At 43.1% G+C, this 21,836-nt stretch overlaps 1 protein-coding gene across 1 annotated transcript; it reads left to right on the top strand.

Annotated features, from left to right (window-relative positions):
• Positions 1 to 3,393: 3,393 nt before the first annotated feature.
• tnfaip3 (tumor necrosis factor, alpha-induced protein 3) lies at positions 3,394 to 16,922 on the top strand. The gene is made up of 9 exons (XM_036573686.1): positions 3,394 to 3,697; positions 4,772 to 5,116; positions 11,001 to 11,191; positions 11,386 to 11,527; positions 11,627 to 11,797; positions 11,909 to 12,089; positions 13,129 to 14,039; positions 14,547 to 14,743; positions 15,599 to 16,922. Exons 2-9 carry the CDS (start codon positions 4,810 to 4,812, stop codon positions 15,857 to 15,859), a joined length of 2,361 nt encoding a protein of 786 aa, XP_036429579.1. The 5' UTR covers positions 3,394 to 3,697; positions 4,772 to 4,809; the 3' UTR covers positions 15,860 to 16,922.
• Positions 16,923 to 21,836: the final 4,914 nt, after the last annotated feature.

Consider the following 21,836-nt stretch of genomic DNA (forward strand, 5'->3'; position numbering starts at 1 on the left):
CTTTTGGACATGGATGTGATGTTGACAGTACAGTGTGGTGCAGAACTCACGTGTTCTTTGTTCTATGCAAACACAGTGATTCAACTGGATGTGTGGTTTGTGTGATACAGTCTTTTTAACTCTTCTGCACAAACACAAACCTCAAGTTATCTGCGTCTGGTGACTGAGGGAAACCAATATAAACGCTGGTTAAGCACATCTGCCCAAATTTGAGGATGAAGAAATGCTCGAAATGGTCGACCCACGTGACATTTCGCATTTTGGCCACTAAAATAGAGTGTGTGGGCCGAGTGACCGCTTACCTCTGACATTTTTTGTGTTCTTTTTCTCTTTTAAAAAACCTGTTTAGTCAGAGACGGAACTAATTAGACCAATCAGACTTTGTAGCCACAGTGATAGCTAACGTGGTGTTCCCCGCTGCCAAAATGGTCCACCTGGCATAATTGGCTGAAGTTTGCTTAAAATCACTCTGTGAAATAAGGTTTAAATTGAATAAGGTGTTAAAGGGGAATCCCACCGATTTTTCAGAATTTCTGCATAATTAAGTTATTGAGATATAAACAGAAACATTCAGAGTGGTTTGATGTGAAATGGTTAAACTCAGAATCCGAGTCATATTTCCTTACAGCGGTGATGATAGGAACCAGATGTTGTGATGTCTACAACACAAATATAGCCATTTTATTCACTTTACAACATGCTCCAAGGCTTAAAAAGCACCTTTAGTGTCTGACTCAAAGGGGAACTTTACCGATTTCTTTTAAATATTCTGTATAATTCAGTGGCTGAGATTTGAACAAAGTCATTCAGAGTGGGTTGATGTGGAACGGCTCATCTGCATCTGATTAATGGTGATAGGAACCAGGGGTCCAGATGTCTACAACACAAATATAGTCATTTTATTTACTAGCCCAAACCACCAGTGAACCTACACGTGTAATGTTGATAACGGTAAAATAGTGGTAAATCTGATAAAAAAAGGGACTATTTTGCCTAATAACACCCTGCATGTATCCTTCCACAATAACAGTATTAAAAACTATGTAAACATCTAAAACTATCATAAAACAATGTCCCAGGCTTTATGCAATGCATTTATGATCATTTCATGTATTGATTAATCTGAGAGGAAGCTTTTAAAGGTGGACGTCTGGTTCCTATCACCAACACTGTGAACAATTCCGACTCGGCAAGTTTCCCTAGAGCAGAGCATTTCACACCAAACCACTCTGAACGCACTTTGTTTACATTATAACCCTTTAATTATGCAGAAATTTAGAAAAATCTGTGGAATTCCCCTTTAAATAAGCTGATGATACACCGATCACTGCTGTAACTAAACATTATCTTATGAAACAATCTAAATCAGATGACGTCAGAGTGGACCAGCTCTGCAGGAGTGGCCACCACAGTCACCACAAAGGCAATGTTCTTATGTATGTTATGTTTTAAATCAATACTTTCTTTTTTCAAAGCAACACCTGACTGTTTTTGGTTCTGAAGCATGCATGTTAATTATAAACACAATGTTCAAATGATATGATAAACATGTTTCCACTATTCTGTTACAAGCTGCAACCTCTCTTGCCATTTTGGAGTCAGCTACTGGCTGTATTTAAAGGGAAATACCACCGAGTTTTTAAAATTTCTACATAATTCAATCACTGAGGTGTAAACGATATTGTTCGGAGTGGTTTGTTGCAAAATGGTTCATTTTAGAGACTCAGATTTCTTTACAGTGGGGGTGATAGGAACCAGGGGTCACAATGCCTACAATGGCATTTCGTTTATGATCAAAAATGACCAGTGAACTTAAGATTTTTTATATATTATGTTGAAAACAGTAAATTAGTGGGATATTCTGAAAAAAGCACCCTACGTGTACCTCTCCACCATGGATAGATTTAAAAAATATTCATATTTCAGACCAAAACTTTATTGCAAAAATGTCATTCAACAATATTTCTGACATCTGGCAATGTTCTCATAATAAATGTATGCAGCTGCTTGCTGTAAGAGAGCTATAAAAGGCTTCAGACGTCTGGTTCCTATCACCACCACTATAAACAATTCTGTCTCTGTACATCTCTCTTACATAGCACACGTCACATCAAACCTCTCTAACTGATTTTGTTTAGACTGTAACGATTTGTTTTACCCTTTAATATCTGCTGCCTAAAGCACTGTTTTTCTAATCTGGGGACACCCTGCAGGTGTTTCAGGCGTCCTCTGTCCAGGGCACACCTGATCCAGCTCATGAAATGCTTAATAGTTACCTGATGAGCTGGATGAGGTGTGGCAGGGAATAGCTGAAACCGGTCAGGCCAGTGGGCTCCCAGGACTAGAGTCAAAAACTACTGGCCTAAAGTTTCTATTCTTAGTCACTGGAGTGGCCCAGTTACTCATGTGCTAGGAATGCACGTGAGTCAACACACGCTGAAAATTGAATGACAATTGTTTGTAAATAGAGGAATTTTTACCCAAATGAGCAGTTTTCGTACTGACTGGCTGTTTTTTGGTACTTCCATACATCTTCAGCAGAGCATTTGAAAATTACACAGGACTAATCAACATGACGCTGCAGTTTCTCAGCCCCACCTGCTGGGCAAAACCTCCGCCGGGCACTTTACGACATGCTTTAAAGTTTAAAAAGCACCTTCAGTACCTGACCTAAAGGGGAATTCTACCGAATTTTAAAAATATTCTGTATAATTCTGTGATATAAACAAAGTCATTCAGAGTGGTTTGATGTGGAACAGTTCATCTGCAGATAAAAACGTACTGGTTGGTGGTGATAGGAACCAGGGGTCTAGGTGTCTACAACACAAATATATCCATTTTATTTACTGTCCAAAACCACCAGTGAAGAATCTGAATTTTTTTTTTTACCTTGGGGACTATTTTGCCTTAAAACACCCTTCATGTATCCCTCCACCACGAATGGATGAAAACTTTATGAAACTTTATCACAAAAGTACTGTAAAACAGACATCAGGCAGTGTATTCATAACCATTTTATATTTCTGTGAGGGAGCTTTTAGAGGTGGACGTCTGGTTCCCATCACCACCACTGTGAACAGTTCTGACTCGGCAAGTTTCTCTGGAAGGAAGCATCCCTTACCAAACCGCTCCGAATGGCTTTGATTACGTCTCAACCATGTAATTATGCATGAACTTTGAAAAATCGTTGGAGTTCCCCTTTAGTCCCCGTCCTTAGCCGTGCTGGCGGCCGAACAAGCTGTACGGGAGAGAAGCAAGAAGCGCTAACAATAGGACCCGAGCCTCCTCCGCCGATGGGTGTGGCCAACATGGGCGACGTGACTGCGTCACTCTTTCGAGCGCGACGTCACCGCGCTCGGCCGAGCGACTGTGCAGGCTAGGCGAAGTAGCTAATTGGCTGCATAGTCGGTTGTGAAAGTGGAAAGTACCTCCTTGGAAATCCCCGTTGGCATTTCCTTGTTGACATCAATTCGAAGCCTTTTTTGACTAGATTAAGTCCTACATCAGTCCGTATGTGTGATTTTTTCTTCTGAACGCCCTATAATGCTCGCTGGCGGAAACAGCTCGGCTGTCTGAAGGCGCCATGGAGCACTAGGGGCTCCGCGGAGTGAAGTAACGTTAACGTTAAGCCAGCGAAGGCGGCGGAGTCGGAGCTTCTGTATGGGCTTTTGTTGCTGGATACCGACATATTGAGCAGGTAAGAGGAGAGCTGCCCACTTTCCCGTCTCCCTAACGCCTCATTTGTGTCCACATCGTTCTCCGGAGTGGACTAAATAAAGCTTAATCGACCCAAAACTGGTTGGTCTGGCTGGCTGGCTGGCTGGCTGGCAGCCGTTAGACTGAATCTGAATCTGAATTTGAATTCAACGGTTTTTTGACAGCCATTGTTTGCGAAGACGTCCCTTATTTACGGTCGTTTCTGGGGAAATCGAGGCAGAAGAGGCGTCGTTGGCGTAAATATCGCCGCTTTCGGTGTACATGGCAGCCTTTCATTGTCTGTGACAGTCTTATAAGCCCAATTACGTAATTGGAGCGTCAGGCTGCTGCTGCTGCTTTACTACGAGCAGAGCGGTCCCCATTGTTAGGAAGCTTCTGGTTCGAATTTCTCCGTTCCACCTTAAATGGTGCAGCAGTTACAGTCTGTCGCCTCACAATGCAGGCGGACAGAATGGAACTGCTGCACCATTTAAGGTGGAACGGGAAAATTCGAACAAGAAGCTGGCGAATGGGAAGACAACTTCAGCCTCGTCCTATTGTTGTTGTTGCCTGCGGGCTGTGACAGAAAACATACATGCAGACAAAACCAGCGCTTCATTTCGACATTATGACATTATGGTGATTTCTTTTTTAAGCCAGAAGAGTGAATGAAGGTGGGCAAGGGATGCGGGGGTCGTCTGCGTGAGGGATGCTATTTGAATAAGTTGTCCTCAGACAACCTCAGCCGAGGAGCCTAAATGATGCCCTTGTAAGTTAGCTTAGCATCCCGAGGCAGCTGGAAAATCACATCACGACTCGCGTCGTGCATGTAGACTGCAGACTGTAATGTGGCCCTTTTTTGACCACTTCGCTCCTCATGACCTCCAGGTAGTCGTTTCCCAACAGGATTTGGACGATGTCCACCACCATCAGGTGGCTTCTCGGGCCCACTTGTTATCTCCACTTCTGTGTAGGGAGCCTTCTTCGCTTCACTAGCTGTGTCTAGGTTGGCAGAATGGCTGTGTTCACATTTAAGTCATTCATTGTCGGTGTCCTTTCCCCCTCTCCCCCACAGAGATAAATCGGTTCCCCACTCCCTTTCTCGAGAACACAATGTCCCAAGGCCAGAACTTCCTGCCCAAGTTCCTGTTCGTCAGCAACCTCCTGAAGGCCGTGAAGATACGAGAGCGCGTGCCCAATGATGTGGTCAAGCCCTCGGCCAGCGGCCGCCTGCTCCATCACCTGCGGGGCATGCACCGCTACACGCTGGAGATGATCCGCATGAGCCAGTTCCCGCAGGCCTTCCGTGAGGTCATCCAGGCCGCCATCCTGGACCGGGCCATGCAGTCCTCCTTGGAGCAGGAGAAGAGGCTCAACTGGTGCCGAGAGGTCAAGAAGCTGGTGCCACTACGGACAAATGGTAATGCTTTGCTTTCTGCTTCTAGATTGTCTTGACTGTCTGATGGTGGCGGCTTTTGCTTTGGTTGTCTTTGTCAAACTTCTCCTGTTTACCCACTCTTAATGAATCATTGTTTTCAGAACTGCTCACATTTTGTAGCTGGAAGGCAATCCTTTGATTAAGCTGCATCTAAAAGTATGCGTTTGTAAGTGAAGTCTCACCTAGGGCTGAATGATTTGGGGAAAGTCCAACCATTACTGTTCCATAAATTAAGTTACAGGCCTCTTATTTGGCCTAAGAAGACCAAAATATCCACTTTTTTCTGTCTTAAGGCAGGTACATAGGACACGGGTGTTTTTGTTGCTTTTAACTGGTCTAAGTCTGTGTTCGAAACAACATACTACACCTATTACATTGTTAAATGCATTACAAATGGTGTTGTACCACTCTGACGTACTATTTAGTATAGTGGTATGCGGTTTTGGACTCGCTCATTCCCAAGATCCATGTTATTAGGTTCAGTTTCCCCAATTTGCAGCCCCTGCGGTTTAAAAATTTTTCTCTCTTTCCAATCGCAACTTTCGATACTAAAGCAATTAATATTTCAGTCGCACATCCTGTTTATGTAGGGCATAGACTAGAGGTGGGCGATATGGAAAAATAGAACGATACTTAAAGAGCGTTACAAAGTGCTTCACGATATTTAAGACATTTTTAGGCTTGATAAGTTGGTACAGACAAAGAACCAGAAGTGGCACATGTTAAAAATAATATCAAACTGTGAGTTAAAAAAAAATAGCAACCATTTTACTTACTGTACTGCACTAAAACCCATGACACCAGATTGCTTATGGTTTCCTTTTGACCCATTATAATCCCAGGCTTAATACATACTCAGGCTTATTATTCAGTAACTACAGAGTAGTTAGGTTAGGTTATAGAAGAGTGTAATAAAACTTGGGGCCTGCCGGTGGACCCTGGCCATGTAAGGGGTTGATAAAACATGCAGTCGGTGTTTTCGAAGCACTGACAATATCTACGAAATGCCCAGAAAAGCATATCATGACATAATTTATCATGATAGCGATAAATATCATTACATTGCCCAGCCCTAGTGTAGATCCTATGAGTACAGAGGCTGTCTTTGTTTGCCATTCATCAAACCTTTTCACCTCATGAAGGAATTACGTCCATTTATTGCCTATTAGGCCTAATTTTTTCCTTTTCTTTTCTCATGCTGAAGCCGGTCTGCTACGCTTAAGTTCTGTCTATGGTAAATTCTCTTCAGGACAGGACTGACTTGCTGAAGGTTCGAAAGAGATCACTTTGAAACTCATTGTAAGAATTGGGGCAAGATCAAAGAGTCAAATGTGGAGGAAAACTGTGTTATTCTTTCTTTTTCTTTTTTTAATGTCTACTGCATGAGCATATCAGACCTGCAGGGAAAATCCTGTACCGTCACATTGACGCCCCCCCCCCTTCTCCGCCCCGCATCTTTTTGGTGTGATTTGATTTTAAAGGGGCTTAGCTGATGCCCCGTTCACAGTCAGCTCTTTTATGAGTTGAACATTTCTGCTGTTAACCTGAGGTCAGGCTACGCTGCCTGCATAGGATGAGTAATTTTGCAAGAGGAAGCTTCTGTGTACTTGCCCTTTTTGCTCCATTGTACAGTCACAAATTTTACAGTAAGTCCAGCTGAACCAAAGTGTCATAAAAGGCTTGCGTATTACAGAAAGTCGCAAGTAGACGTAGGATTAAACGTATAATTTATGACTGAATAAGTTTCCTGTACTGCGGCCGCAGTGGCATTGTGTAGTGGCTTTGTATTGTTTTAATGTTGTACTGGTCCAAACTTGCTGAATTACTTACAGTTAAGGGCTCCTCTTATTACTAATTATTGACTTTCCTGGCAGCTGGCATTGGATCTTCTGTTTTAGGGGTGTCCTAGTTGTTTTTAAAGGGGGCCATGTCAAAATACTTGAGGGTCAGTCACTCCTTCCCAAAATATTATTCAGAAAATATTCACAATTTGAAAAATACAAGTGTGTAGAATTGTTAATATTTACTACTGAATTTGCTCCAATAAAGTCGAGAACAGCTGCTTTTTTTGTCTGCCGTCTAGCTCGCTGACTATAGCGTAAATCCCATTCTTTGTTTTAATAATATCTTTTGACATTAAGTTCTTTACAGCTTCAACATAAACAGCTCGTACATTTTCTGTGTCTCTCAAAGAAAAAGTATTCTGATCTCCATCTTGAAATTGCCAGGTCTCTTGCCCAACTTTGTGCTTTTAGGCTAAAAAAAGGCCAACATCATAGCAGCCCACCTGAAATCCATTCTAAGAAAAGCCACGGGCCAATTAAAGTCTTTCCTTGAGCTGCATTTGTCCCCCGGGGCCAGACTTTGGACGCCTCTGCTCTTCAGTATTTATGTTACTGGACCCAACACAGTTTCCTCTGTAATGATTCTGCAATTTGGTCTTTTGAAGTCATTTTGCGATGTGAAAGTGTTGGAATTCAATGTGCTGCTTTGAATGAAAGACTTCTCAGAACGGAGGCCATTGGCTGCTGATTACTAGAATTTGTCTCATCAGGTGACACTGAGACAAGGACGAACAGAGCAGGACAATCCGTGCCAGTGTCCGCGAAGCTGACTCATTTTATTTTGCATCCACGTCCTGTAGCTGTGACCGAAATGGTGATCCATGCTGATAAGGATGTGGTTGTGACCGAGGGTCTGGGTATTTCCGAAAAATCTGTTCCATGCGTTTCATATCAGCTTTTCAGCCCCCCCCCACCCTCCCCGGGCCGTTTAAAAAGTCAGTATGTTTTATAATTGATTGATTTTAAGCGTTTTTGGAGAGTGGAAAGTGTTTGGAATCAGTTGGAAGCATCGTTTTAGTGGCGATTGTATATTTTCCGTCAGTTCTTCATACGTGACACGTTGGTTTTCTAAGCTACAGGGTACAGTTCTAGTCATAAGTGCTTCGGCCTTTCAGGAACAAAGGAACCGTTCTGCTGTGCTCAGCTGTTAAAGAACCCAAGGTCCACTAGGGCCTGACCTTGTCTTACAACTGACAGTCAAATCAGTAAACCACACGTCTGTTTCATTTTTGACCACAATAAAGATTATCTGAAATTTAAGCTCTTTGAAATAGTCACAAAATGTTCATATCAGTCTGGCCCTTGTTTCCATTGAACCTGACTTATTTGGAAATCTGTTCTAATGAGGTCAGTGAAGCAACCCTAGTTCATGAGTGATATTCACCAGCTCGCCAACTGGAGTTTGACTAAAAAAAAACCCTTAGCTCCTCGCTTGGGTTGGCTGCAGGTGTAGACTCCATCATGGATTCGAAAAAAGAAACTGCAGAGCCGCCCGTGATGGTCTTGGAGATGTGGGCTGTTGGTAAAGCTAAGGTACAGACATTCCTGTAGCGCGAGGCTCCTCCTCTTTGGAAAGTCCAGCCACTCTGTAGCTCAGCCCTGCTGTCTCAAGAGCGGACCAGGGGAAGAAAAAGTTGAAGTACCGGCCTCACAGCACTTAATCAGAGAGAATCGCATACAAGGGAAATTCCTCCCTGTTGTGTTATAGTCTTGTTTTAGAGCAGCTTGTTACCAGGGCGCGCACGCGCTCACTCAAGTTGCACAACATCGAAAAAACCCTGGCCTTAAAATGGAATCTAGGGCTTAGCTTTTGTGCTGTTAACAGGGGTTTGGTGTTTTGCATGTTTAAACTGCCTGTAATGTGTGTAACCTGGTTTTAAACGTGGATTTTGATGTTTGAGCTGTGTCACTTTTTTGGTTTATTGTGTCAGTGTGTCTCTGTTATGTTGAACTTAAATAATAAGTTATATATAGATGAGCTATCTTTTAAAAAGTGTTGCTATTGGGCAAAAATGTGTGTTAAATTGGATATATAGGGTTTTAGTGTCGACTGATTTTTAAATACTTTTTTTAAACACTGTGAGGTCCAAAAGCCTTTACGCCACATTAAATTTCTTTTTTTTTCGGTAAAATTGGAAAATATTCAAGATTCTGCGCAATTTTTAGGTCACTATTCAAGTTTAAGCGATTTTATAATTAGGTCTTTGTACAAAAAGGTCAGTTTCTTCCATTGAAGCTTAAGGCTGTTGGGTGGATTTTATCTGCTCATCAGAAGCCAACTTGAGTTCACACTGTCATTAAAGCAAAAGGGGATTTACCAAGTAATAAAATTTATGAAGTTCATGTTAAAATTTCAGTTATTCCACTTTTTGCTCAAATTGTTATGCCATTAATACAATTTGTAATAAAAAATGCTGTTTTAAATTAGAAAAGAATTCAAAATGGAAACGTTTTCACTAGTGCGCTCAGACTTTTGGACCCTGCTATATGTTGTGTTTACCATTATGCTCTTGATGTTAGAATATAATAATTGCCTTTGCTTTTGTGGTGGTTTTCGACCGTCCCTTAGGTCTTTGTAATCAGTGCCATACTATCCTTCTTCAGCCCCATCCTGCAGTGTTTATGCAAAAACTCTAGTTACATCTGGGCAATATGTCGATATGTAACATTATTGTGATAAATTAAGTCACAATATGTCACAACATGCTTTTCTGAGTATATTGTGGAGATCATCACTACTTTTATACCTCATTTCATTAAAAAGAGAGCATAATTAGTCTATTGCAGTTGGAATAATATGAAATGTTGAATGTAAATCATTGTATTCATAGTTTTTGATAGTATTTTTTTAATGTGGCCCTGCTGCTGTATAGTGAAAACTTAAAAGTATTGTGATATCATATTCTTTCCCACTCTAATTGTAGTACAGTTGTGTTTGGTGGACTGTACACCCCATTTTTTACTGTTGGTAGCCAGACAGGTGACACTTCCGTACTTGTAGAAAGTCATATTTCCTCTTTTAAGAGATATATGACCCCATGTAATGGATACCTCTAAAGTGCTCTTACGGCTTGGTGGAAATTCCCTAGTTCGCTTTTTTTTTGTCTCGCCGCCTGACAAAACACCTTGCCGTTTGTCATCTCTTAGCGCCTCTGAAATCTTAGCAACAAAGCACAATATACATTAATGGCTGTTATGTCTCTTACAACTGCATGTCTGGTACCTTTCAATTGACTTTTCGCAACCTGTTTGCTCACAACCTGCTCTTTTGGGTTTTTTTAAAGGGGAAAAAAAAACACCCTTCTGAGCATGTGGAGGCGGCCTACAAAAAAAACAGCATTCAGAGCGCTACCGCAAGTCAGTTTGCAGTGCATAGACTCTACCGTGCCCTTTTTGCTGCCTTTGATTCTTATCAGATAAAGTCGAAGGGTGGACTGTGTTTTGGGGGTTTTTGTCAGGGTGTTAGTGGATTTGTGAGCATGGAGGGGTTTATAGTGACTGTCAGGTTCATGATTATGGAGGCCCTGAACCCCACAGTCATAGTGCCTTGTTGTTCTGGCAAAGGCTGGTGTTTGTTTAGGTTAAAGAGCCCATATCCTGCTTTGTTTTTCCCCTGTATTTTTTTTTCCCTCAAGGTCCATTTATAACATTTGTGTAGGTTTATGCACCAAAAACAGTTGTACTTCATTTTTACATGACCATTTTCCAACCACTCTTTTTCCCTTACTATTAATATAAATGGTGTCTGTTCTGAATCCCTGTATCATGCATCATTCAGACAAGTAGCTTGGGCTGAAACGCTCCTTTATAGCTTTAATTGCTTTAGCTAGTTAGGTTGATATGTCAATGTGTTGGTTTTCATGACATCTTGAACAGTTTGCACACAGAAAAACTCAGTTTTCCATGGTGTGGGCCTCATAACTGACCTAACTAATGCCATCCCACGTCTGACTGTAGATGCATGGCTGTATGTTTCACATATTCAGGCACTGAAGTATCTGTGTGACTCTGTTTTCTTCTAGGTGATGGGAACTGCCTGCTTCACGCAGCCTCACAGTACATGTTGGGAGTGCAGGACACTGACCTGGTCCTGCGGAAAGCCCTTTACGCCGTGCTCAAAGAGACAGACACTAGTAATTTTAGAGCACGCTTTCAAACAGAGCTGCTACACTCCCAGGAGTTCACCCAGACTGGCCTGCGCTACAGCACCAAGGTAGCTATGCGCTCTCTCACAATATATATAAAGCAGAGTGGCACCCTGCAAACCTATGAACTTTGAGCCGTAGTCAAGTTTTCCTTTTTACTCTCCTACAGTTTCAATGCAGAGTTTTGTCAGTGCTTTTCCTGGAGAATATTCCAGTAGTGCAGTTATGGATTAAGGATCAATGCCTTTTTTTATCGTTCCAGAACTGGGAAGAGGAATGGGAGAAGATAGTTGATATGGCGTCTCCTGTGTCCAGCAGTAATGGCCTACAGTTTGACTCACTGGAGGACATTCACATCTTTGTGCTGTCGAATATCCTGCGCAGGCCTATTATAGTCATTGCAGGTAGATTCTCCTCTCTTGGTGCGAATGAATTAAATGATTGATTTAAAAATGACTGATGTGCCCTTGGTCTGCTATTCACTGACTTCTGTCAATCCACAGCTCAAGTGCTGAGAAGTATGAAGTCAGGCTCCTCCTTCTCACCACTCAATGTTGGGGGCATTTACCTGCCTCTTCACTGGTCCCCAGGAGAGTGCTACAAGTATCCCATAGTCCTTGGCTATGACTCCCAGCACTTTGCCCCCCTCATCACTGTCAAAGACAGCGGTCCAGGTATAGCCCAGACATTGCTAACCCTTTCAGCCTAGTTTAGCTGACTGTATTTGCTTGGGTGATACTTTTATTTTTTAATAAAATTAACGTGATGTGCCCTCCTCCCTTCAGAGTTCCGAGCAGTACCCCTGATAAACCCTAGCAGGGCAGGCTTTGAGGAGCTGCGCATACACTTCCTGACTGAGAAGGAGCAGCAGCAGAAGGAGAGGCTGCTAAACGACTACCTGATGCTCATGGAGATCCCCGTCATCGGCCTGGGCTATGATCCCACACAGATCATCAGGGCAGCCCGGTATGAGACACTAGCTCCTCAAAACGAGTCACACACGTCTGCGGGAATCACTGGTGATTCCCACCTAGACTGTAGTTATATTTTGAGTCAACTTTTGCTTTATGAGTTGGACTGGAAATCTACCATTGTTCTGTTAACTCATGTCTACAAGAGGTTGAATGCATCACCACTTTGCAGAGGTTCCTAACCCTGGTCCTGGGGCTGGTCTAGCTAATCAGCTAGAGAACTGTTACTGGGTTGATGTGGGCGTGTTAGAGCAGAAGTGCATATGGGTGCGTTTACATTTGTAATTCGTTTCCCTTTGTCTGGACCAAAACAGGAAGTGATACATTGTTGCATTTTACTTCTGGTTTTCATCTAAAGTTTATTTTTTGGGGTAAAGAACACATTTATACATGAATTTAGGGAGTAGTTTCACTGAAAAAAACTAAAAAGTGCTTAAAATCTACAAGGTGCATGGAAACATGGCTATCGACATATTTGACATTTGATCCAAAAGTACTACGGATTAAAAAAAAAAAAAAGATTTTATAATGTACATTTGGCAATAATAACTGGGGTAATATCTGTCTAATTTCACCTATCTCGTGATGTTCTTAAACAATATGCCACAAGAGGCCGTGTGTTACCATGGTTTTTCCATGGCACAAAACACTGAAATTGCTGTGAAGACATACAGCCTTAGACTAGCTCTTTCCTTTTATATAATTTTGAAAACTTGCCACCTTAATATATAATGTAATTGATGTGTAGAGCCATATGTATATATTTCAAACACTTTTTAAAATGCTTCAAATGTGGCCCAGCCTTGTTTTGAAAATGAAACTGTGTTCTGAGCACATGAAAGATTTCAAATTTGGCTCACTGATTTTAGTTTGCATGGTAGCAATCACAGCAAAGTTAGTTTTAATCAAACTAAACCTGCCAACCTGCCTTTAAATGCATGGCAAGGGTACTCCAGAACCAGGGTTGGGAACCATTGATTCAGTGTGATTAAAAATGTGCTTAATTTTCAATTTTGCCTGGTCTCTCCATCCAGACTCGACGAAGGAAACCTGCCTGAGGACATGAATCTAATGGAGGACTACCTGCAGCTGGTCAACCACGAGTACAAGCGCTGGCAGGAGGACAAAGAGTCTCTCTGGGCTCCACAGTCACAGCGGCCACCCCCATTCTCCGTCTCCCAGCTCTCCCTCATAGAGATCCGCTGTGCCACGCCTCGCTGCACCTTCTATGTCTCGGTGGACACGCAGCCGCACTGCCATGAGTGCTTCGAGAAGCGGCAGGCCGGCAGAAAGCTGGAGGCCGTGGCCAACCATGCCAATTCATCCTCAGAGCCCGAAGGCCGCGGGAGGTCAGGCACTTCGGACCGGTCTGTGATACCCAGTCCTCGCTCGGCCCCGCCCCCGACAGCCCCCAGCCTGAGCCTCTACAGCGAGACCCATGCCATGAAGTGCAAGATGCCCGGCTGCCTGTTCACGCTCAGCGTGGAGCACGACGGCCTGTGCGAACGCTGCTTCGCTGCCCGCCAGAGCCGGCTGGCCGGCAACGGGCCGCCTCAAGGACCTTCCCACCATGGCTGGGGCCACACCCAGTGGGGGGCAATGGGTGGCCGAGAGCGAGAAAAGGAGAGAGAACGAGAGAGGGAGAGGAATACTGAGCGCTGCAGTGCGTGCCGACAGGAGACCTTTCGGACTTTCAACGGCCTCTGCACACCCTGCATGCAGAGGGCCGCTGTCTCGGAGCGGAGTGACCCTCAGCAGCCAGAGCCAAGGATCGAGGGCTCGGTGTGGACGCCAGTGAGGGAGCCGGAGCGCTCCGGCACCACAGGCCACACCTGGCAGACACAGGCGGCGCGGCCATGCAAGCGTTCAGGCTGCCAGTTCTTCGGGACGCCGGAGAAGCTGGGATTCTGCACCATATGTTACGTGGACTATCAGACCAATCACCGTAAGTGGAACCAGAGCAGTGCACCCAAGCATGTTAACAGGGCTAACAATGAATTAAAGCTAGCAGCAAGATCTTTTTTCTTGCCGTCCAGCCACTGCTGTCTTTTATTTGTTTTAACTGCATTAACATGAACAGTATACTCTCACTTAAACACTACGTGAAGGCAAACGCAGTAAGACAGACAGAATTATTTATGTACTAAATGCCAGATCCATTTACCTGGTGGTGACAGCAGCCGTACAGTTTTCATTCCAAAACATTAACGTTCATTCTGTACCACTTCAAGCAGCATTTTGTGAAAGATTATAGCCATTGTAGTGACCACAGCACCCCACAATACTTTCCATAAAACAGAAACCGCAGAAAAGCCTGTGGTGGTATGTAGCAGGTTTCATTATAAGTTGTAACAAAGGGGCATTGGCTAGTACTGAAACAAAAAGCTGATTGTGGCAATGTTATAATTTTGATTAGATATGTGGTTGAAGTTGTGACTGGTTGTTCATGCAGAGGCAGCTCCCGCGGTGGTGCAGCCCAGACACACATCGGAAGCAGGCTTCCAGAACCTCTGGTGCCGGGGCCAGGGCTGTGGCGCAGTGGGAAAGGCCATGCTGGAGGGCTACTGCAACAAGTGCTATGTGAAGGAGCAAAGTACCAGATTCACCCAAGCTGCTAGCAGAGGCTCTAGTTCCCCTCCTCTAGTAATGGTGAGTTTTTGGCATGACTTAAAGCTCGACCAAAAAAGGTGCGAGTTGTAAAGCAGAAGTATTTTGCTGCTGTCGGAACAAAACCTTGTATCTCCAAAATGTTAACTGACTTCATTTTTAATGTAAGTCAGTGGAACCAGACTTTTTGTCCAAGTAATTTTGGACCGTTTCTTTTGATCCGTTCATCATGAAATTTACACACAATGTAAAGAGCAACAGGCAATTTCAAATCATGTCAAAAACTGAAAGATGTCATAAATAGAGCTGAGGTTTTGTTCCGACGATTTATTTTTGTAGAATGTACAGTTGTAAGTTAAATTTAGGGTGAATGAAATGTTTTGTTGACTTTTTAAATTAGCTGAAACATGAAATGTGGCCTGTGCCGAAGTTATATTTTATTCCAATATGTTAAATTCATCAAAAAACACTGAAAATGCACTGAAATCAGCAGAAAAAGGCCATATGTAAGTTTGTTCCCTGTGGATGATGTGTTAACCTATTCTCACTTACAAAATCAACAAGACATGTAGTGTATTTAAACGTTTGCATACAATCCGGTATGTAGTTTAAAGCCATTGTTTAAAGACAATTTCCCAGCGTCAGTGGTCTTCAAATTCCCCTGCCTTGCACATTTTAGGGCTTTCCCTGCCCTTACACACCCACTGTATACTTGTTAATTACATTACATGAGTCAGATGTGTTCAGGGAAATCACTAAAATGTGCAAGAGCAGGATTGAGGAGCTAATTTAAGACGTGGTAGTTTAGATGCCTTGTGGCTGTTATGAATGATAAAATGTTTTTACCTGATTAGATGTGAACAATTGACTATATTTCTGTGTTTTTCTCCCCGACAGCGGGCCTCCAAACCACGCCCTCCACCGACGCTCAGCCAAGCCCAGTGCCGGCGCAGCGGCTGTAAGAACCTGTCGCCCGGCTGCACCGACCTGTGCCCGGACTGCCTGAGCCGCGGGCAGCGCGAGGGCCGGCGTGCTCAGGCGCCCAAAGAGAAGAGCAAGCAGCGCTGCAGGACGCAGGGCTGCGACCACTACGCCAACCAGGAGAAGCAAGGCTACTGCAACGAGTGCGACCACTTCAAGCAGATCTACCGAGGCTGACTGATTTTTTTTTTTTTTTCTGTCCAAATACAAGAGGACTAGAACCTCGCACGTCGAGGTGCGCAAATACGTCATAAAAGAAATCCTGTGGCTGACCCGCCCACGCGTTCTCGGACGGGGCTGACGAGCCAGCCGGTGCTGTAGAACTGGCGATTACCTCTCAAGCAAAGTTTTGATCATTTTGTATCATGTGTATAGGACCGAGGTCGGGGCTTGTTGACGTGACGAAACTGATGATACACTGGCATCCAGTCGCATACATCTGTGGTATCTGTGATTTATATCGAACAGGGTAATAGATTGTAAAAGATTTATACATTGCCAACAAATTTGTGGGAAAGCGACTTCAAAGGATTCTTGATTTCTTTTTTTTTTTTTCCTGATTGTGAGTTGACAACGCAGCAAAATTTGACCAAAGTTACTTAAAGAATGATAATGACCAAGCCAATGTACATCGCCACTGTGGACTGCAAGATAGCCAGTGGGGCCTGTAGAAAATACAGGATGAAAGAGCTACAGGGTTTCCGAGGCCTCAGAAAGATAAGCATTTGGTAGTTTATTTCATACTCTGTAGGTTAAGTGCCAATGAGAGTTTGCAAAGAAGTGCTCCAGTTTTATTTCCTGCTGCATCATTTGATGTCTGCCGGCAGTACGGACCTGTTGCCTTTTGAGATTGATTTGTTTTTTTGTTTTTTTTTCTGGTCATCGTTGATCACTTTTTCGTGTCCTGCTCACTCTTGAAATGATTATTCACCTGATTTTGCCTTGCTAGACTTCGTTCAGTATCTTTTTTACTGGCTATGACGCTGGACCTTGTTGGATACGTTCTAACATTGTTGCGTAGCTTAAAAAAACGAAAGAAAATTCCGAAGTGCAATAAAACAGGTTTTCCACCACACCTCCTTAAAACGGCGGCATGTGATCGCTCACATACGAAGTCGAAATGAAGCTGAAGGGAAATGCCACACCAAAAAAACAAAACAAAACATGAGAGATATCGATAAAGAGGAACCATACGTGAAGTGAAATCCCTGTCAGGATTGACGTCGTGTTTGAAGAAGAAGTAAAAAAAACGAAACGGTGACCCGAAGGTAAACGCACCTCTGTGTTGTGCACACCCTCTTTTAGATCTGTGAATACCCAGTCTGCTTTTTTTTTTGTTTTGTTTTTTATTTCTGCAAGGGTGCTTCATTCCCTTGGCTGTACTTCTCTGCTACATTCACACAATGCCTCTATTGCGTACGTTCGGTATGCAAAACCGTGTCTATTTGACTATGGATTGCGCAGTAGACAGGAGCATGGAAAAGCGGTTGGCTACTGCGGCTTTGCCGAGAAAAGAACATCTGTGTAATACATTCCCATTCCTGACGTCTAATATTGTGGTAACACATATAACCTGTGGTGACATATGAGAAATAGAACCCTGTGGGCCCATACGCAGACATGTGCTTTAGTCCAATGACGCATTCAAGAACCGTTTGCAGTCGGATCGTGAGTAGGAGTGTCTGCTTTTCTACTACTGGTTCTGAATTCAGTTCAGATGATCACAGATTTGCACAATACTTAATAAGCTGCTCTGGAATTAGTTGAGGTACTTCTCACTTCTCAAATAGTGACATTCCAACTATAGACTTAGAGAACGAAATACGAATTTGTGCAAACTTTCATATAGAGTATTGTATGATTTTCTTTTCCTTTTTTTGTTGGGATTGGGAGGGGAAGTTGTTTGGTATTTATTCACAACAAACATTATCTGTATTGTGTTTGAAAAAATATTTATATGTTGTACTGAAATAAATTATTTTTAATAGGAAAAGTTAAATTGCCTTCCTGTCTGTCTTCACATACTGAAGTGTTAATGGTGTACACTTACTGGCCACTTTATTGAAAACCCATAATAAAGTGGCCAGTAGATCCACTGTGCTGGTGTACATTTAGGCCCAATCCCGTTTCACCCCTCGTCCCTACCACTCAGCCCTTAGCCCTCTGTTTTGGGCGTTCACGTCTAGGGGTAGGGTGTCCTGATTCTTGTTGAGATAGAGGGGGGGGGGCGAAGTGTTCGGGCTACGTGATCCTCCAAACTGAGGTTTTTCAGAGACTCCAAACAGAGAGTTATGAGAAAAAAGAAAAACCGGTAAGATGGCTGAACAAGAGACCAAAGAAACCCACAAATGTGAGAATTTTCTCTGTTAAAAATCACAATAATCACTGTTTTATCTTAATTAATGGCGTTTCAATGTATTATGGTCATTTTCTTCATAACAAGCATAAATCACTAATAGCATGCTAATGTCTCTGTAGCTAGCTAGCTAACTTTCCCATTCCACCTTAAATAGTCCAGCATTTCTGACGCCTGAAGCGCCAGAATGTAACTGCTGCTCCATTTAAGGTGGAACGGGAAAATTCAAACAAGAAGCTGGTGAATATCTGACTTCAGCTTCATATCACGCCCCCCTCTTTGAAGGCATATGATGCCCTACATGTAACTAAAGCCCAGCAGTGAGGAGCTGAACTTTACCCTCCTCTGCTGTCACTGCAGACTGGCAGGGTCGCCTACAGAGCAGCGCTGGTAGCTGTTAATGAAGTAATGTTCTTTTTATTTGAGGGTCCCATTTCATAGAGGAAGATTTCAACTCAGTTCCAAGGGGTTAGGGTGACACTCGAAAACAAGGGATAGGGGGAAAAGGAAGAAATGGGATTGGGCCTATTATTGGGTCTGTTGCTCATGTTGCAAAGTTTCTGTTTCCCATTCTTTAACCCTCTGTCCTGTGGTCAGAAACTGCCCGGGTTTGAATGAAGCAAAGTAATGATAAAGTCTTTAATTGTACACCTATCTGGGGTCGGCAACATGTGGCTCCAGAGCTGCATCTGGCTCCTTCACAGTAAAATACAGCTCTGCTGATCGTTCTAATACAGTTTTAACAATAGATGGTCTTAAACGCTGGAGTTAATGTAGAACTGCTAATTCAGCCTTTAACCCTGAAGGTTGGTATGCAGACTGCTGGTCACCATAGCAACACAGATAATGGTCTCGCCTAGCTTGTAGCTAACAAAAAGGCAAAGAGAAATTTAGGACAAACATCAATAATTTGGAGATGAATTAACTTATTTGCAGTTATAATCACTCCAGCTGGTTTCTGATGTTTATAATCTGCAGCAAAAAACTGTCAAAAACTGAAGTTGCAAGGCTGAAGTCAGCTTGTCGATCACCAGCTTCTTGTTTGAATTTTCCCGTTCCACCTTAAATGGTGCAGCAGGTAACGGGAAAATTCAAACAAGAAGCTGGTGAATGAGAAGCGACTTCAGCCTTGTAAGACATTGAATGTTGTGAGACATTTTACAAGAAACTACTCCACTTTTGTGGAAAAGTTTCCTGCTGGAGATGCGAGAAAAGCAGTTGTAGTAAGTCTGCAATGTTGTTTATATTATATTTTTAGCCTGTACTAGAACATCAGCACTTACTGAGACATATTTACAGCCAAGATGATGAAATGGATATAAAATGTTGTGGCTCTAAAGTTGGTTTGATTTTTGTTGACAGGACAAAATGGCTCTTCTTAACATTTGGGTGGTCCTTATGAAGACTCCAGTGAGTGGAAGGTAAGTATTTCTAATGCAGTATATGTTAGTAAAGTGTAGCTATAATAAATGGTGTATATAGTACTAATGCTTCATATTTATATAGTAAGGGCTGTCAATAATTGAAACTAGGCACCCAGTTGCAGCCTATCAGAATAAATGGGCGGAGTGGTGGGAGGGGCTTATGCATATTTTCCTGAAGTCACTTTTAGTAGGTGCGTTTTTTATGGTTTCTTTTTGTAAGATTGCCACACAGCAGCTCACACTTTCAAAAGGAAAAGTATAAATTGAGTAAGTCATATGGATCACTCTACTGAGTTAGTTCAAACTTTGGTTCCGCTGTAAAAAAAAATAAAAAAATGAAAAATAAAAATATATGTGGCGGCACGGTGGCGCAGTGGGTAGCGCTGTCACCTCACAGCAAGAATGGCCTGGGTTCGATTCCCGGCCGGGCGACCAGGGTCGTTTCTGTGTGGAGTTTGCCTGTTCTCCCCGTGTCTGCGTGGGTTTCCTCCCACAGTCCAAAAACATGTAGTCAGGCTGATTGGACTTGCTAAATTGCCCCTAGGTGTGAGTGTGTATGTCTGTCTGTCTGCCCTGCGATGGACTGGTGACCTGTCCAGGGTGTATCCTGCCTTCCGCCCAATGACAGCTGGGATAGGCTCCAGCACCCCACCGCGACCCAGAAGGATAAGCGGTTTAGATGATGGATGGATGGATGGATGAAAAATATATGTACAAGGATTATGTTATGATCTGTTTAGCCCTGAGGTTAAAGCTAAATGCACACAATCAATTAGGGAACTTTCTATTGGGAGGTGTCTGTCCCAAACCCTAACCTGTCTTGTGGTGTTCCTCAGGGGTCAGTTCTTGGCCCTTTGCTCTTTATATTGTACATGCTCCCCCTTGGTGACATCATCAGGCGACATGGATTGCAGTTTCATTGTTTTGCGGACGATGTGCAGATCTATATATATACTAAACCATCTCACAGTTTACCACCCTCGGTGCTGATTAATTGTTTAGCTGATGTTAGGACATGGATGACTGAGAACTTCCTGAGTCTGAATAGTAATAAGTCGGAGGCCGTATTAATTGCCTCTCCAGCTACAATTAAAAAGATAAGCAGCACTGCTGTCTCTGTTCCTGGTTATATTGTCTCTTCTTCGACCCAGATTAGAAATTTGGGAGTGATTTTTGACTCCACTCTGTCTTTTGAACCCCATATCAAGAACACTTGTAAGGTAGCCTTTTTCCATTTGAAGAGCATTGCTAGGATCCGCCCTTTTCTCTCTTTTTCTGCTGCTGAGACTGTTATCCATGCTTTTGTAACATCTAGAAGTGACTACTGCAATGCTGTGCTACATGGACTCCCTGCTCGGGTTCTGAATAGGCTGCAGTATGTGCAAAATTCAGCTGCTAGTGTTTTAACACACACAAGATCCTGGGAGCACATCAGTCTCTGAAACAGCTTCATTGGCTCCCAGTACAGTATCACGTTCGATGCAAATTGTTTGTGCTGGTTTTTAAATCTTTGAATGGCCACGCCCCCTCCTACCTTGGTAGTCTGCTTCAGTTATACTCTCCAGCTCGCACTCTTCGCTCCTCTGATTCACGTTTCCTCCCTCTAAGCTGCGTACTGTTGGTGACAGGGCATTTAGTGTTGCTGGCCCCAAGCTGTGGAACAGTCTCCCCTCTGAGTTGCGTGCTTGTTCGACCCTGGCTATGTTCAAAGCTAGTCTTAAAACCCACTTTTTCCAGATGGCTTTTGGGTGAATAATCTTTGTTATTTGTGTTGTACGGCATCCTTGGGTGTTTTGAAAGGCGCTTATAAAATAAAATTTTATTATTATTATAACCCCTTAGGGCGGCACGGTGGTGCAGTGGGTAGCGCTGTCGCCTCACAGCAAAAAGGGCCTGGGTTCGATTCCCGGCTGGGTGGCCAGGGTCATTTCTGTGTGGAGTTTGCCTGTTCTCCCCGTGTCTGCGTGGGTTTCCTCCCACAGTCCAAAAACATGCAGTCAGGCTGATTGGACGTGCTAAAATTGCCCCTAGGTGTGAATGTGTGTGTGTCTGTCTGTCTGCCCTGCGATGGACTGGTGACCTGTCCAGGGTGTATCCTGCCTTCTGCCCAGTGACAGCTGGGATAGGCTCCAGCACCCGACCCAGAAGGATAAGTGGTTTAGATGTTGTATGTATAACCCCTTAACTTATTTGTGAAAATAATACTTTATTAATACTTAAACTGTTACTTATTTTTTAAGGTTTATTTAAAAATATCGTTTTTAATTTTTTTTAAAGTGAGGTTGAAATATTTACAGTAATCATGAGTTTAATTCTTTGAATAAAAAAACATTTCATGCCACTACTTAAACAAAGAGTTTTAGTCTGTAGGCGG

The sequence above is a fragment of the Colossoma macropomum genome, unplaced genomic scaffold (assembly GCF_904425465.1).
Source record: "Colossoma macropomum unplaced genomic scaffold, Colossoma_macropomum, whole genome shotgun sequence".
Lineage (NCBI taxonomy): Eukaryota > Metazoa > Chordata > Actinopteri > Characiformes > Serrasalmidae > Colossoma > Colossoma macropomum.

Excerpts from the sequence above, each read along its gene's own strand:
- tnfaip3 (XM_036573686.1), top strand. The coding sequence starts at position 4,810 with ATGTCCCAAGGCCAGAACTTCCTGCCCAAGTTCCTGTTCGTCAGCAAC. Across the intron at positions 11,192-11,385 it reads GCCTGCGCTACAGCACCAAG|AACTGGGAAGAGGAATGGGA; the intron begins GTAGCTATGCGC and ends TTATCGTTCCAG. Across the intron at positions 14,040-14,546 it reads GGACTATCAGACCAATCACC|AGGCAGCTCCCGCGGTGGTG; the intron begins GTAAGTGGAACC and ends TTGTTCATGCAG.